Raw genomic sequence first — 16130 nt, 5'->3', positions numbered from 1 at the left:
TTAACAGTGCGGAAATAACAAGTGCGTTGAATAATAAACACACGTACGGTACGGCAGAATTTTCGAGGTCGCGCGGGATGATCGGCCGACGAGCGATTTCCGTCCGACCGAGCTGCGGTTGAAATTTCGCTTCTTTTTTTGCGTTTTTTTTTTCTGTTAACGGGCGTTCTCACGAAATCGCGAAACGAGGGTCTGCGTCGTAACAAAGTGGGGTCATTTGCGAGACGCGATGGAAATCGGTCGATTAATTTTAGGACGAGTGCAGCGGAATCCTTAATGAATGTCTGGCCGGCGATACGCGGATGTACGGTTGGGAAATGATCGCCGTTTGCCGTCGTTACTACCAGGCATCGCGATCGTGATCGTCGTCATCGTCATCGCGACGCTGCGCCACATTCGCTCGAATACGTATAGTCATTAAAACCGAACGGGGAGGATTGCGTAATCAGCGCATCGGTTGATGCGACACACGAGCTTCTCATGAACGCATCGCTGCGAACAGTTGAAACCGATGTGCTCTAGCGGCGGGAGGGAATAAATAGTTAATCGGAAAGTAATACTGCTGTATCGCGCGAGTCACGACATGAGAAAGAGAGTTAGGTCAAAATCTGACACGCCTATGACTCTTATCGATGACATGTGATTGACTTGAGAAAGAAATACAATTAATAATTGACAATAATATTATTATCACACACATACACACATATTATTATTATTATTGCTCCTCTGTAAAAGCTGTAAGTTCTATAGGCGTATAATTACGATAAGAAATATATTGGCCAATAAAAGTCGACCGTCAAATAATTGGGCGCGATAATTCAATCCAACAGCCGGAGGATAAAATTGTTCGACGGTGTAACGTTTTTTACGGGCCGGCAATATATTTTCGAACTTTCCATACACGCGGAGCATTAATTAGTAGCCAATCACCACGACGAACCGACCTTGTATCCCGAATATACGGCGTGTCTGACAATTAATGACACAAGAGAGAAAGACAGATACATCTATTCAATCTCCACTAATAATACGATGAAATATAGTTGATGGTTATGCGTTCAGATTATCATAAATAGCTGCGTAAATTGGGGTGATGAGGGGAGATTTGATATCGGAGAGTTGAAACAGTGTTATTTTCTTTCTAACAGTTGGTAGTATATTTATGAAAATTGAAACACAACTGATGTGTGACATGTATGAAAATTTAGTTTATCGAGCTGTAGAAATTATAATTTTAAATCAAGGTAAGTAAAATAAGTTTTTTTCTTTTGCTATCGAACATGATTATTTTCTTACTATAATATTTGTAATATCTCTTTTTGCATGATGATTGCATTTTACAAGAATATTATTCAACACATTCTAATATATAGTTCTTAGGCTTTACAGTACATATATTTTCTAACCTCAGTGTTTAACTTAAAAATGTTCGCAGCCGTCTTAACGTAAAAAAGCCAATCCGGGGTGAGTTACAATAAAAAATAACAAATGCATTAAATAATTGAAATATAGTTACTTCTATTACTTAGCTCCAATTTTCCCTACTACTTGTCTTATCTCTTTCTAATACGGGAGAGATTTGGAACAAATATTCGCCTTTACGATATATTTGATTACGTTCTTAATTACTAAGATAATTCATTCAAACTTGGTATGAGCTTCCTCAGTAGAGTAACAAATCAGTCTCAATTTTTGTTGCCGCGAAATTTTGAGAAACAAAAGCTACAGAAAACAAAATGCCAAAATTGTCGCCAATTCTCTCTCTCAACTCCTCTACTACGTGCGATGAAAGCCTATTTCTGTCATTTTCAGAGTGCTTCTTCAAGTTGGCGATATCTCGTAGATATTTTCGGATCGAGGTTAAAATAGACAATGACGATTGTAGATGAACCGTTGGGAAGCCGCGGATAAATACCAGTTTTTGTCGCGGTCTATTACATCTCGCGCCGAGACCGCGTTTAATCGCCGACTCTTCAAAAGTAAGATTATGGCCGCGGAGTGTTTAATTACACGCGCGGCTCTCTCCACGTCTCTCTCTCTCTCTCCCTCTCTTCCCTTTTTCTTTGCACGCGCGGCAATGACATTCATCCGTGGTATATTAATAAACGTGCGCGCGCGATGTTTCCCGCCGGTAATCGAGATTTCAACGACAAGAAACGACTCGTTAAACGCGTCTGTTAATCAGCCGAGGCATTGCTATTTTCAGGCGCAACACAAAAGGCGCGTTGCGTAACTTGCGACATCCTCTCTAATCGCGAGAGAAAGAATTGGGTACAGATGTACAGATGTGTTAAACGCATTCCTTTCACCGCGAAGAGAGAAAATACCAAACGACGATGAATATCGGAAATTGTTTCGTTGGGGGAAAGAGAACCCGATAAGTTCGAATAAATACAAATGTTATGCGATAAAGATGACACGAGTTAAAAACGTATCGTCGGAAATATTCAGAAGAATACGAAGTCGGGGGAAATCCTAGAAAAGCAAACAGAGACACTTGTCCTACGGTTATGTCGCGCAGAACCGGTCACTTCCTCGATTTTGTCGAGCAAGCGTGCGCTCGAGGCGTGCATCGCGTTTTTATCAGGATGTAAAAGTGCATGACGTGATAAAAACATAATATATTAAGACCGGCGCGTATAATTTCAAAAAAGTACAATATGTGTTTATAAAAAATATATAAAACTGATATATAGGGTGAGTCGCTTGAAATTGCCATTTAAAACAACGCAATATATATATATCGATTTTACAGAAAAATCTTTTAGACGAAAGTTAAATGATTTTGATTGAAGCTGTCATTCTTGTCATCTGATTTTTCTCCTATGTGGATGTCACTGAAAAGTGAATACTTAATGAGATATTTCATATTTTGAGCTGAAAAATATCAGAATAAAGGGTGAAGTATCTGGAAAAGTATTCACTTTTCGATGATCTTGCTTCCGGTACTTTAACACGCAGAACGAACAGAGGAATCGATTTGTGTTGACGAAATTACACGATTCCCTTAAAAAAAATTGAAGTTGGCCCTCACATGATTCTCGAGTCTCCAGATAGAAAAAAAATCCGGTTATAAGAATACAGTCCAGATCGCGATCATTTAATTTTCGTCTAAATAATTTTTCTGTAAAATCGATATATTTATTACGTCATTTTAGATGGCAATTTCGGCAACTGATCGTATATATCTCATATGTATATACAAATATACGTATATACATATAATTATATCATAGATATTGTATATAACCACATTATATATTTTGCACAAATAAATCACAAGAGAGGAAGAAACAATACGAAAGACGACGGTTATTCTCCCTCGCAAAAATGCCTGACAGGGACGCGCGGTTAACGACCCACGATGCGGCGGTGCTGTGTATAGCGCGCGCTATCGCAAAAATTCGCGAGATCGCGCACGAGAGGGGGGAGGGGGCACGTCGAGGTGAAGTTTCAGCCTGGCGTTCATCGCCGAAAATTTCAGAGCTTCCACCCGGCTTCCCTTCTACCTCGTTCTCTTATTTCGGGTTTTCCTCGCTTTTCCACAACGTGGCTCTGCTGAAACGTAAGTCTATATGCTAGACGCGCGGCCGCTATATCCGACAGGATACGGACAGGATCCGCTTCTCCCCCCTCCGTCCTTCCGGGTTCCTCGGCGCATCATCCACCGCCCATGAAGGAAACGGGCGGATATCTCTCCGATATATCCCGTTGTTGCTCCGCGTATCCTCTCGCCGTGAGACGCGATGTTTCTTTGCCCCTTTAGTTCCGGCGCGTTTAACAGAAGCATATCGCGACGTCATACAGGAAGAATGATATCGGCACGTGTGACGCGCGCGGAGCGATACTCGGATAGAGATACAACGTAACACGTATAAATATATGCGTGCGGCGCGCCCGACAGAGTCGCGTAAAAGCTCTTTTACGGTCGCAGTAAAGAGAGAGAGAGAGAGATTCTTAAGCGCGCCGTTCATATTTTATAATGTAATAAATGCGCCATTATGGGCGGTATCGCGCGCGGTAATAAAATATCGCGACCGTTAACATTTATCCACGACGGATGATAGTAGCTCCGAGCGGAGCGGGTTCTCGGTTACGTCGCGCGCGTCGTTTAAACCTTACGCCGAACTTGTTAAATCCGGTAGTGATATCGACTGCGAACGGGATGTACCCTCACGGCTGTGTATTTACGGTCCGCGTAATTTCTCACGGCTCTCAACCGCCAATCGTCCGTGATAATCTCTCCCCCGTGGATCCCTTCCCCGCGCGAGCTCTTCCGATCTAGCAATTCCGTTACCGCTTCGTAAATTTGCATTACGCCCCGTCTTCTCTCCTCCCCTTTCTTTCTTCACGCCGCTATCACCTTCCCGGTTTAATACCGACGAGTCCGAGGAGTCCTCGGGATCGCGGAAGGGCATGAAGAAACCGGCTTTTGTCGGAATCCGGGAGAGGCTGATGGGAATTGCTATTTCGAGGAAAAGAGAGAGGGAGGGAGAGAGGGGGATCTCGCTATCCGCTCGATTGAATTTCCTCCCCGGGGTGGATTCGGCTTCCTTATGTACGAGGAAAGTCGCGCGCGATTTCCGCGAGAACCGACCGTCGCCTTCGGCTTACGAGCGCTCTTTATGGTCGGCTAATTGTACGGTCGGCGCGCGTCTAGCCGGAATAACGATTCGACTCGCACGCACGACGCCCGGCTGAAATAATTGCGTAATCATCAAGACGAACGACGGCCGCCTCCTCCGCGAGCGACGCGTTAAAAAGGAGAGGAAGCGGTCCGCCCGCGCGATCGATCCTCCCCGCGGACGCGAGCAGGAAAACGACTCTCTTACTTTATCTCGGCGGCGCGAGGACACGATTCGTCAAGAGCCGCTCTCATCCGGGAGAAATTCGAGACAACGCGCGGAGAGTTTCCGCCTGAGAAAATAGTCCAGAGGGGTGGATTTGAACGCCCGCCTTTTTACATGAGCAACGGGGATGATACCGGCGAGATGAGAAAGAGTGAGGAATTCGGAGAAATGACAGGTAATGAAAGTGAAAAACGACGAAAGAAATAGATATACGGATGACGCAGTAGTTGCGCGACGTATTTATATGGAGTGCGAAAAACAATACGCGCGAACTTCGTTAATTAATTACTCAACGACGTCACGCACGCATCGTTCCTCGCGGGCTGTTCTCTCGCGTTTGCTCCTCGTTTATTTGTACTTCGCACATTTCCTAGCTTTCTGATCCAAAATCCATGAAATAAAAAAAAAAACCAACGATATCGCAATGAGGAAGTGGTGCTTTTAGTTAACGCAGCGTCTTTGAAACGAAGAAGGACGCTCCGGTCGCCACTGTGCGAAGAGTACGCGGCGGGAAAGAAAAGAAAAGCCGCTTTAGGAGAGGGATGGGAAGGTGGGAGGGCAGGAAGGGTGCCCTCTTATCTGCCGCGCGCAAAGGAATAAAAACGCGTGTCGCGACCGTTGTCGGCAGGAGCGCGTTTTTCCCGCGAAAGAACGGCAAATAACTTTATCGTGCGCGCGCGTGCGCTGACACTCGCGAGCGTGTAAAGAGTGGCTCTTGACAAATCATGCCCTCGGGTTGAGATGAAATAAAAAGCGTTTGTTTAAACGATGCTCCCCGCGCGGTTAACGTGACCTCTCGAAATACGCAAGCGAGCGCGCGCGCGCATGCCTCGCCGGTATCGGCGTTTATGCGCGTGCACGTAGCGATTTACATATCTTTCCGACCTGCTTCAACTTGCGTTACACGTAGATATCTCATTTGACTAAAGAAATACGCGTGCGAAAATGAACTATGACAATTAGGCGAGGTTTCATTTTTTTACCAACTCGAATAGTTGGAGGAAAAAAGAAAATGAAATTCCCCGTGAAAACGTTCCCCGTCTTATCCGTGACTAACGCGCTAACGTCGTTCGACTGTCAGTCGATTTTCGTCGTTTATTCCAGTCGCGTTGTTAAAAGATACGAGGAAGACGACCCAACCGCACGCGTTAAATGTCCGCTATTAGAGACAGTAGTTTCCGACTTCGCCGGGACAACATAACTAATAGCGACTCTTCTCTTCGAGGTCGATACGCAGCGCGCGCTTTATCGGGCCGAGTAATCTCCCAACTAGCGGGCTTTAATCTCGGCGAACTTTAAACATCGAGCCTGGAACACGATAAACCATCGCGCGCGCGTACGCTCCGGGGAATTTTCGCGACGGACAGCCGGAACAACAATCCCAGCAGACACGGGAATATAACGGGCGGAGAGTGTAGGTTTCCGTTTCGACGGGGCGGAAAAGCACGAAATGAGAGAGGAAGACGGAGAGAGAGAGAGAAAGAGAGAGAGGGAAACCCGGGGAAAAATGAAAGAGTTCACATTGAAAATGAACCGTGATTCCAGACACTGATACGTTTCATTTTTCCAACTTCGCGTCACGATTAAGCGCGCACGAAGAGTCAACGATGGCATCAATATGACTGCTTTGAATTATAACGTTGAAAAATATTTTATTGAAAATATAAATTTCTTCACACACACACACACGCACTTCTTTCCCGGTCGCGCATCACACCACGAATTCCGAGATTTTGATGTTATTTTCCGAAAATTTTTATGTTCTTTAAATATTTGGGACTTCAAACGAGTGAGAATTCACTCCAAACGATAGTGAAATTATTGCCACTGGGAATAAAGTGACACTTTACTTTTCACAATAGTAGTCACAATAGTAGTGTCACTTGTTTGAAGTGAGCATTTAACTCGGAGTGAATGCCATACTCTAAAAAGAATGAATTGTTCTAATTTACATTCTTTAACACGTATTCTCTTTTTCTCGCGTTATTCTTAAGGTGTCATTAATAATTTTGTTTCAAATTTTTCCCAATTATTTGCCATTTAATCGATTCTATTTATATTTAACAAATTTATTTGTTACTGGCTGGATTTGAATTCAGAGATCTTGAGTCTGTTGTATTTCGTCTTGATCGAAGAGTTAATTCCATATTGTCTCAAGTCCAGCACTCCCCCCCTGTCTCTCCCATTTATATTTTATAATAAAAATATAATATTATTACGTAGATTAATAACATTTTCAAGTATTATTAGTAATATTTCAAGAGAGACGAAGTAGCTTTTGAAGTATTTTTATTCAATTATACGTTCCATACGAAATATAATAAACTGTGAACTAAAATTATAACCAAAAAAGAGAACCAATGACAAGATGATTACACTAAGGCTTGATCATCTGGACAATTGCTTATAACACACGCTATTAGATTAGATTAGATTCGGCGCGATATAAAAAATATTTATTCAACGAGAACGATACGAAATGAAAGAATTCATTCGAGAAGAGTGAAAAGTCACCCCAACTCGAGTGATTCGGTAGTCATTCCTTCACTTCATGATACAGATAAACATTCATTCCACGTTACAGGGTAGAAGAATTCACTCCGTGAAAGTGAAAAGTCAGTCCACTCCGAGTTACTTGGCTGTCACTATATTTTTCGAGTGAAGGTTTCACTCCAAGAAATTTAGAGCGCCACTTTGACGCTCTTAAAAATAGTTCGCGCCTACTTAGATGACCTATAGATTAAGGAAAGCTTGCTTTAACAATTAACGAACTTCAACTAACCGATGTTAGTTTCTCTTTCGAACCTTTAATTCTACGAGTTTTAAATTTGATGCTACCTTAAACAATCTATTCCGACGCTGAAGCAGTGAGAACAGAAATTTAAGGCATCATCATCAGGCTCGAAGTAGCAGTAAACAATATTATTACAATTAAAATTGAGCCTATTTTGCAATCTTAGTTCCTGCTGTGTCGTACAATCGAGACTTAACAAGGATCCAAATTTCGACTCGGAACCCGGACACATTTGCGAACCGCGCCCGGATCTGGCAGAAGCCTTCTAAGCGTCTCTCTCCGACTTCCTCAGAGTAGCCATTCACTCGCGGCACCCGGTAACCCGAATACCGCGATTCCGACGTTAATCGGTGCGAACCAGGGTGATTGTAGCGTGCGTTCTCTAACGATTATCCGACGATGCCGCGCAGATTGCGCCCGATATTTACCGTCGTCCTCGCGCGATGCACCGGCGCGTCACGTTCCCCGCGATATTTAGAGAGGGTGGTGACGGCGACCGCCCGGATACGGTATTCCGTGATAGACGCGCGTCGCGGGAAAGTCGCGACGAATCCATTTTTCCGCTCGCGGCTATGCCACGTTGTTTCCGATAAGAGGAAGATAGAAAGAGAGGAGAGGCGCCGTCGCAAAAGCCGATCGAATCCGCGCAAGAAACCGACGCCATTCTCTCTGCCTCCCCCCTGTTCCGGCCACCACTTCCTCCCCTCATCGTCCCCCTTCTTTTTGGCCCGCTTTCCTTTCCTTTTCCTATCTCTCTCTCTCTCTCTCCCTCTTTCTTTTTCCTTCCGAGAGAGCCGCAAGCTTCCTGCTTCTGTCTCCGCGTTCCGCTTGGACGACGAAGACGCGCGGTTTCGCGACTCATCGTACGGTTACTAACGCGCGGTTACAGTTATGGTTGTTAGGGAGCCGGGCACCACGTCGATCGGGCGCTTCCCGGCCGCGAGGACGACGACGGGTCCTCCGTCGAAGCGAGTAACTATATTTAGAAACCGGTGTACACGTCTATTCGCGAATTTGCGCGACTGTAAAGGATTTGTGTCCACGTCGACCCGGATGAGGTACGGGAACTTGGGGTAAGACGGGGAACGCTAAGAGGCCTGATAAAAACGAAATCTTGTGATGTTTACAAACTTTTTTTACAATCAACATTAACTAAACTTCGACACTATATAACGAAACTGAGGCTAAAAGAAATAAAAAAAAAAGGGGGAAAAAATCTCTTTCTCAACCAAACTCTTTCGCTTTATCTTAATGAGTCGAAAATGATTAATTCCGCGATTTGGATCCCGTAAAATATCCGATCGTTCCGCGCAATCGCCGAGCGGTCGTTACAGAATCGATCGATCTCTCACGTGTATACCTTCTGGCAAAATTCAGGCGATTTTATAAAGTCAATTACTTCCCAACACTCCCGACGCTAATTAATCACTCTCAGCCGTGAGACGCGAGTACGTGCGAGTGAGATACATGATAAAGTGGATCTTCCCTCAAGAGCAGATACGTGCGGATATGATAAACTGGAAACAAATGGCCGAGCGCCTTCGACGGTATCGCGTTTAACGCGTTTGCGGGAATTAGATCGCGCGGCCGGGCGTTTCCGGTAAAACACTCATTAGGGAAGGTTAAGAGTCGAGAAAACACCTGTTGAGTAGCGCGCGAGAGGGCCAATCGGAGCATGCACATTCCGGCACTCATTTACACCCCGCGAATGAAGAAACGGTAATCCAACGGTGTCCGCGAGACGATGTCGCTCGCACGAGCGTAACAGGAATGTTGTTACGCAACTAAGCGGTTTAACAAGCCGAAAGAACTTTTCCTCCCTGCCTCGCGCCGAGCTGACACCATGTCCGGGAAATCGATAACGGCCGATCCAAATGTCACATTTTAATGTCGCGTCAACCGGTTGTAGAGTCGCGGAAAATCTCTGACGCGAAAAATCTCCCCGCGATCTTATTAATTAATGCTTTCACTGCCTCCTCGAGAACGATTTCCCTTCGTTCCACGTAAGAGTCAATCCCCCCTCCCCCCTCCCTCGAAAGTTCTGCTCTCAAGAGAACGGCCGAGAGTTCGCAGGGGAACTTTTCGCAACTGGGAGGAATCGCCCGTCCTCAGAATTCTACCACCCGGAAAACTACTGTCGAAAGTCGAAGGGCTCGTCGAGTACGGACGGACGGACACGGGACGATCCGAGAGGGTCTTCCTCCCTCCCCCTTCCCGCCCGTTTTTCGTCTTCCTTCCGTAATAATCGTTTAAAAAGCGCTCCAGGATGAGAACGCGCGAATCGCATCCTCTTCGATTTATTCATGGTACGGCGCCTTTCCCACAAAGGAGAGGGATAGGGGGGAGGGGGGGGGGGCAAAACCCTTTTCCTCTTTTTAGCCGGAGCGTCTCGCAAAGATGTGGGATAAATTTCACCGAGAATAACCCCGCACGGTGGGCGGAGAACGGCGAGGAGCGGTGGCGGAGAGGAAGGTCGAAGGGTGAGAGCGCGTCGGAGGGGTAAGGGAACAGGGTCATGTTTACGAGCGAGTGGAGGGACCCGATGGGTCCTTGCCTTCGCCATAACGGTCGTATGGGGTCGCCCTGCAGGCCCTTAAAACAGCCGCCGTTATCGCCCGCCAGATTCGAGATTGAAGCCGGAAAACCCGGAGGACCGCGGACACGACTTGCTTCGGAGCCCGTGAAATATTCGTCGGTGGTGATACGTGACGCGTGAAGAGAAAGTTTCAAGCTCTCGGCGATGGTGGTGCACACTGAAAAATGAGTTTGGTCGGATCTGCGCGCTGAGAGAAAAGTACTTGAAAATGTCTTTTTGCGGGATACAAGGGGGTTTTATTTCGCGGAAATAATCCCTATTCTCTCTGTGAAAGTCTGTCCCGCGTGGAATCCTTATTCGGTCTATCCTCGTTCTTTCCGCGAAATATTTATTCTGCGTGCGTCTGATACAAGGTTTATTTCGCAGAAATAATCCTTGTTCCGGAAGATGAATCTCATATCTCTTCCGCAAATACATTTTCGAGTCTAAATAACTAGCCGAGTCGAAATTTGGAATTTAGAGTCTAAGTCTGGGAGATGTTGATTTATGTTCCCGATAATGCATCTTAGTAATCGCAAATCTAATTGTCTCGAGTTATCTTGAGTCTGTTAACTAGGTAAACAATAATAACGGTTACGACCGAAATCAAATTCATTAAGCGGTATTATAGTGGATTTATATACGGATGACGACGACGACGGGAGCGGAGGGGCTTATCGGTTAACGTTAATTGAAGCGGTCAGTGAATCCACTTGGCCGAAGTGCCTCCGACTGCTAACTAGACGGATGTGAAAAGACGCGAGAAAGGACGAAATGGCTCTTAAAACGCAAGAAGACGAGAAGGATCCATTAAACGATCGGGCCAGCGCGCGGTAGGTCGGGATTCTGCTTGAATAAAGATGACAGGCGATAAGGAACGAACGTCACCGCAATTTTCTCGCCTCCCCTGCTCGTTAATTATTCGTGACTTCTCGCTGCGACCGCTGCGAATAGAAAATATACTCGTCGTCACCGTCGTCGTCGTCACGCGCACGCTTAATGAAACGAACGCGCGCGCGGTCTTGCGAAAGAAATAGATCCGCGCCCGATTTAGAGCGGCCGATACATACATAACGATGACGTTCGAATGCAACCACGTTAGTGCATCATGCGAGATGCAATCGTCGGGCGCGCGCAAGCAACGAAATTGATCGACAGGTTCGGTATTCATCGCCATTCTCATTTCGTGGCACAAAAAACATTTTTCGCGTCATCTCGACGAATGAAAAAAAAAACCCCCCCTCTCGCCGCGAAATGCTCCGAGCGAGCGAGCGTGTGTCAATTTAACTGACACGGCGCTATCCTGTGCCGGCGAGGGAGAAAAAAGCTATTATCGCCGGCAATAAATTAATGGCCGGCGGACGGCAGCTGTTTTAATTTCCATTCGTGGAAATACCTTATCGCGGTGCGGTGTTAGTGGATCAGTATGTACATATATATATATATATATATATATATATATATATATATATATATATATATATATATATATATATATATATATATATATATATATATATATATATATATATATATATATATATATATATATATATATATATATATATATATATATATATATATATATATATATATATATATATATATATATATATATATATATATATATATATATATATATATATATATATATATATATATATATATATATATATATATATATATATATATATATATATATATATATATATATATATATATATATATATATATATATATATATATATATATATATATATATATATATATATATATATATATATATATATATATATATATATATATATATATATATATATATATATATATATATATATATATATATATATATATATATATATATATATATATATATATATATATATATATATATATATATATATATATATATATATATATATATATATATATATATATATATATATATATATATATATATATATATATATATATATATATATATATATATATTCGTATGCAGGCTTGCGCGCATTTATATTTAGAGAATATTGGCCACCGAAAGATCGATGCGAAGGCATTCAACGACGTGATCACGTGATATTTAAACAGGACTATCAGAACCGGTCCCCTCCTCCCTCCCGAACATATTTCAGAGGCGATAATACGCGTATTTACCCAAGTCGAAATTCTATTTCTACACTAATCCTACAAAACTCCGTCAAAGTTGAAAAGGGAATCTCCGGATATGACAATACCGTACAGATACTGTCGTCCAACCTTGATATATCATGGTATATTTACTCACCGGCGCTTTTTTATCGTGTTACGACTCAACGGTCTTACTAAGAGCCTTTCTGCAACGAGATCTTGCGGCTATAAACATTCTTAGAAAGTAACCCCCCGGAGATATTTGAGGTTATTTAATATTTCGACGTTCTCTACTCGTTTTTAATCTTCAGTTTCAATTTTGATAAATAGTGTATTAATTGCGTATAACTTATTTATAACCGCAGATAGAATATGAATTTATGTAAATACAGAAAATATGAATACTGAAAATAAATAAATATCGAATAATTGAATAAAGATTAACGCGATAATGCAAAACAAGACACTTTCTTTTCTCATAATCTTTGTATTACGATAAGCGCCGCGATGCCAAATATATAACAAAAGAGATATCAAGTATGAGAAATGAGACTGTGTTCGTGTTGATGCGGCATTACCAATATAGCTTATCTGAAGTTTTCACATCAGTCAAGCTTCTGATTAAAATATTTCGGGAACTAAAATTGTGATAAAAAATGTAAAGGCAGTTTTCCGATATATGTTGGTACAAACTTTCGATTACGACTAATCTAATTAAAATTGGTGCAGTCAATCAGGAGAACTCGAAATCTTATCCATGAAAAAGGCATTTTTTCTCGCCTGGCGAGTCCAGCAGCTTCCCGTATCGCATCTACACACGCATACGCGTATGCAAGCGTATATAATACTCAAAGTCAAAAGTCAAAAGTTTGCTATAAATAAATAAATATATTGAATGTATAATTGGATATTTTTATATATTTGGCGCATTTTTTTTTACGTTTGTAAAGTGGTTTGCTTTTTCTTTATTGACATATTGAAAATTAGATTCAATAAGATTCGGAAGTTTAAGGGAAAAGTAGAAAGGATAAACATAGCAGTCGCGTGCCCAACGATGTTGTTTACCGATAAATATATATGTAGATATTTCAGTTTGGATTTGGTATGTAAAATGATAGAAATGAAAAGAAGAGAAGTTGGAGCAAACTCAAGATAAAATTTACGATCCCAAATATATTATTGGAAACATAAATTAGCACTTGCCAGACTAAGATTCTAAATTTCGACTCGAGTATCTCATTATTCTCAGTAAGTTCGCCGAAAACGTCTGTTAAAACTGGGACGTCTTATAATAGATTATCTAACGTATCTGGAAATATATAACTTATCGCTATCCGTGACCTGACGTTTTCATCCAACATCCCTGGCTATTTAGATATGCAGAACATCCGCTAACACTCGCCTATGTACAATTCCATTAAAGAAACGTGTGTTAAACGCGATGACGGCGAGAATCCAATTGTATAATTCAAGAGTCTACACAAAATATTATAATCTAATTGAATTTATGACTATCGCGTCGATACACGTATTCCGCGTTGCGATCGCGTGCTTCACTCGTACCGGCTCGGGACGTAATAACGTCAGTTGTAAGAAAGTACGCGACGCGCGAGCATATCAAAACAATCGGCAAAAAAGGCAGCCGTTCTCTCCCATCAACCGTCAACGGTAGTCATTGGCCTAACAGTAACGCGTTCGGTAGGCGAGAAATCAAAACAATCGACGTCAAAACATTCCGAACCTTCAAGGCAGCCTACCGTATCAGGATCGTCGATACTTATCGGAGGTGCCCCGAGCGCAAAATTTAGAAACTACCGTAAGCCTCGAAAGTGCTGATTTGTGCCTTTCATAATTTCTCTTTCTTACAATCTCTTCTTTTTCATCCCTTCTCAAATCTTATCGAAACGTCAATGATAAAAAATAATCAAAAATTATCAAAAGGAAGTCTTCTTATTATACTTATCCACTAATCTCACTATTTATCCAATGATCCAATGAATATTTGTTCATTTTATATAATATTCGCACATTCTATCTATCACAGTTGTTAATTAATATATTGCTCATTGAAATTGATAATAAAGTTAAGTGCAGGTAAAATATTGACATAATCGAACGTTGAATGATTCTGAATAAATCCTTCTTAACATGAAAAATGGCATTAACATTTGTAGGATTAAAGAACAACAGCCCACATAATATCATGTCACGAGACATAATATTTATTTAAATTCGATGAAATACACGGGATGAAAAAACTAGGACTAAAATTTCAACACGGATATCAACTGTATCTGCGCATGTGTATGTGTGTGTGTGTGTGTAACACTCATATACACATCTTTATAACGAACTAATATTAACATATTGTCGAGAACACACTGTTCGAAATAATCACAGAATCGCTTCTTCGAATGCCCGTAAACAATATTGAATACATATTCATTATTCCTTTCAAGTTTCCTTTATTAATCGAAGTGGCTTTCCAACGAATATGCTTACGCAACAAAGCTGTATGAAGATTTTGAGTCGTCATCTCGCTACTCGGTACTTACTATTGTTCGGAACAGTGCATAATCGATAACGCCGCCGCACACGTACGCGCATGCATGCATACCGTCGATGGCGGGGGGATAATTAGAAAACGTCGCACTTACCCTGACAGGAGCACGGAAGAGCGATGAGCTAGACGCGTGCAAGTTGCTGTGCGCGTGGTTATGGTGGCTGTGATGATGGTGTCTGGGATCAGAACCACCTCCCGCACCCGCCTGCTCGGCCTGGACCGACATCGCCGCGCGGGCCTGTCGTTCTCGCTCCCGGAGCCGGTCCCGGTCCACGCTGCAAACCAAAATTACCAGCCAATTAGATCGTACGTCGTCGTATTTGCGCGGGAACACGAGCGAACTATACGTTACTACTCGGACAAAGTGTAGATATCGCGCCCTCCACGCCGCGAGCGCGTTGCGTCGTTTACACGACCCGAAATAGATCCGCGCCGGCAGGGCGAATTACGCGAGGACAAACGCGCGAAGACTCGCGTCGCCACTCTCCACCTGCGGGATCCGACGATGGAGGGGTTCCTCAGCCGCGAGAACGCGCCCGGATATATTTGATTTCGGTTTGATTGAGCTGTAATTGAACGCTCCGGAGACCGATGGGAAGTTCGGTGGCTCGCGTTACCAGTCCGGTTTGGCACGCGAATCGCGCGTGATACATCGTTTCGAAGGTCATTACGGAGGTCGGGTGAGAACTGGGCGCGATGGAAACTTTCTCGTTCTTTCTCCGGGACCCCCGATTTTTCTTACGGGTGTGTCCATCGCATTCTTGGGGATACAGTGATCCACCACTTTTGACTGTCTGGCATTATGGGTGGTTAGATCGGGGGAAATACTCATTTTTCGAAGATACATTCACGGAGATGAGATTTCGTTGCTTATATCTGACGCACCGCCGAGAATAACCGCTACGTTTTAGGAAATGCACCGACGAAGGAGAGAAACGGAGAATCGTGCGGAGGCGGAAAAGGATCTCGTCAGGCGAAACGTAGCGAGGGCGGCTGCATCTCGGCGCGAACACCTGTTTAGTCGCGTTTCCGGTGACGCCGTCGTTGCGCGTTACGACGAACGAGACGTCGCAACTGCGATTTCGTCACAATTGCCGTCACTCGTAGAACGACAAGAAGTAGTTGTAACAGTCCTGAGATTTCTCAAGTAATAGGCATGTGTCTGAGAATATAAATTTGTCATCTGTGTGTAAACGGGGATTTAATAAAAGTATG

At 43.1% G+C, this 16130-nt stretch overlaps 1 protein-coding gene across 4 annotated transcripts in view; it reads right to left on the bottom strand.

Annotated features, from left to right (window-relative positions):
* Positions 1 to 16130, bottom strand: part of LOC106751209 (AF4/FMR2 family member 4-like) — a 262250-nt gene that overhangs the window by 142702 nt on the left and 103418 nt on the right. For all 4 annotated transcript variants that reach the window (XM_014632043.1, XM_014632044.1, XM_014632045.1 and 1 more), the window contains exon 2: positions 15010 to 15190. In XM_014632043.1, coding sequence (XP_014487529.1) covers positions 15010 to 15190 — 181 coding nt within the window. The remainder of the gene's footprint in view (positions 1 to 15009; positions 15191 to 16130) is intronic.

The sequence above is a fragment of the Dinoponera quadriceps genome, unplaced genomic scaffold (genome assembly GCF_001313825.1).
Source record: "Dinoponera quadriceps isolate SergipeBrazil2010 unplaced genomic scaffold, ASM131382v1 scaffold8544, whole genome shotgun sequence".
Taxonomy (NCBI): Eukaryota; Metazoa; Arthropoda; class Insecta; order Hymenoptera; family Formicidae; genus Dinoponera; species Dinoponera quadriceps.
The sequence above is the reverse complement of the archived record's forward strand: the minus strand, read 5'-3'. Positions and strand labels throughout refer to the sequence as shown.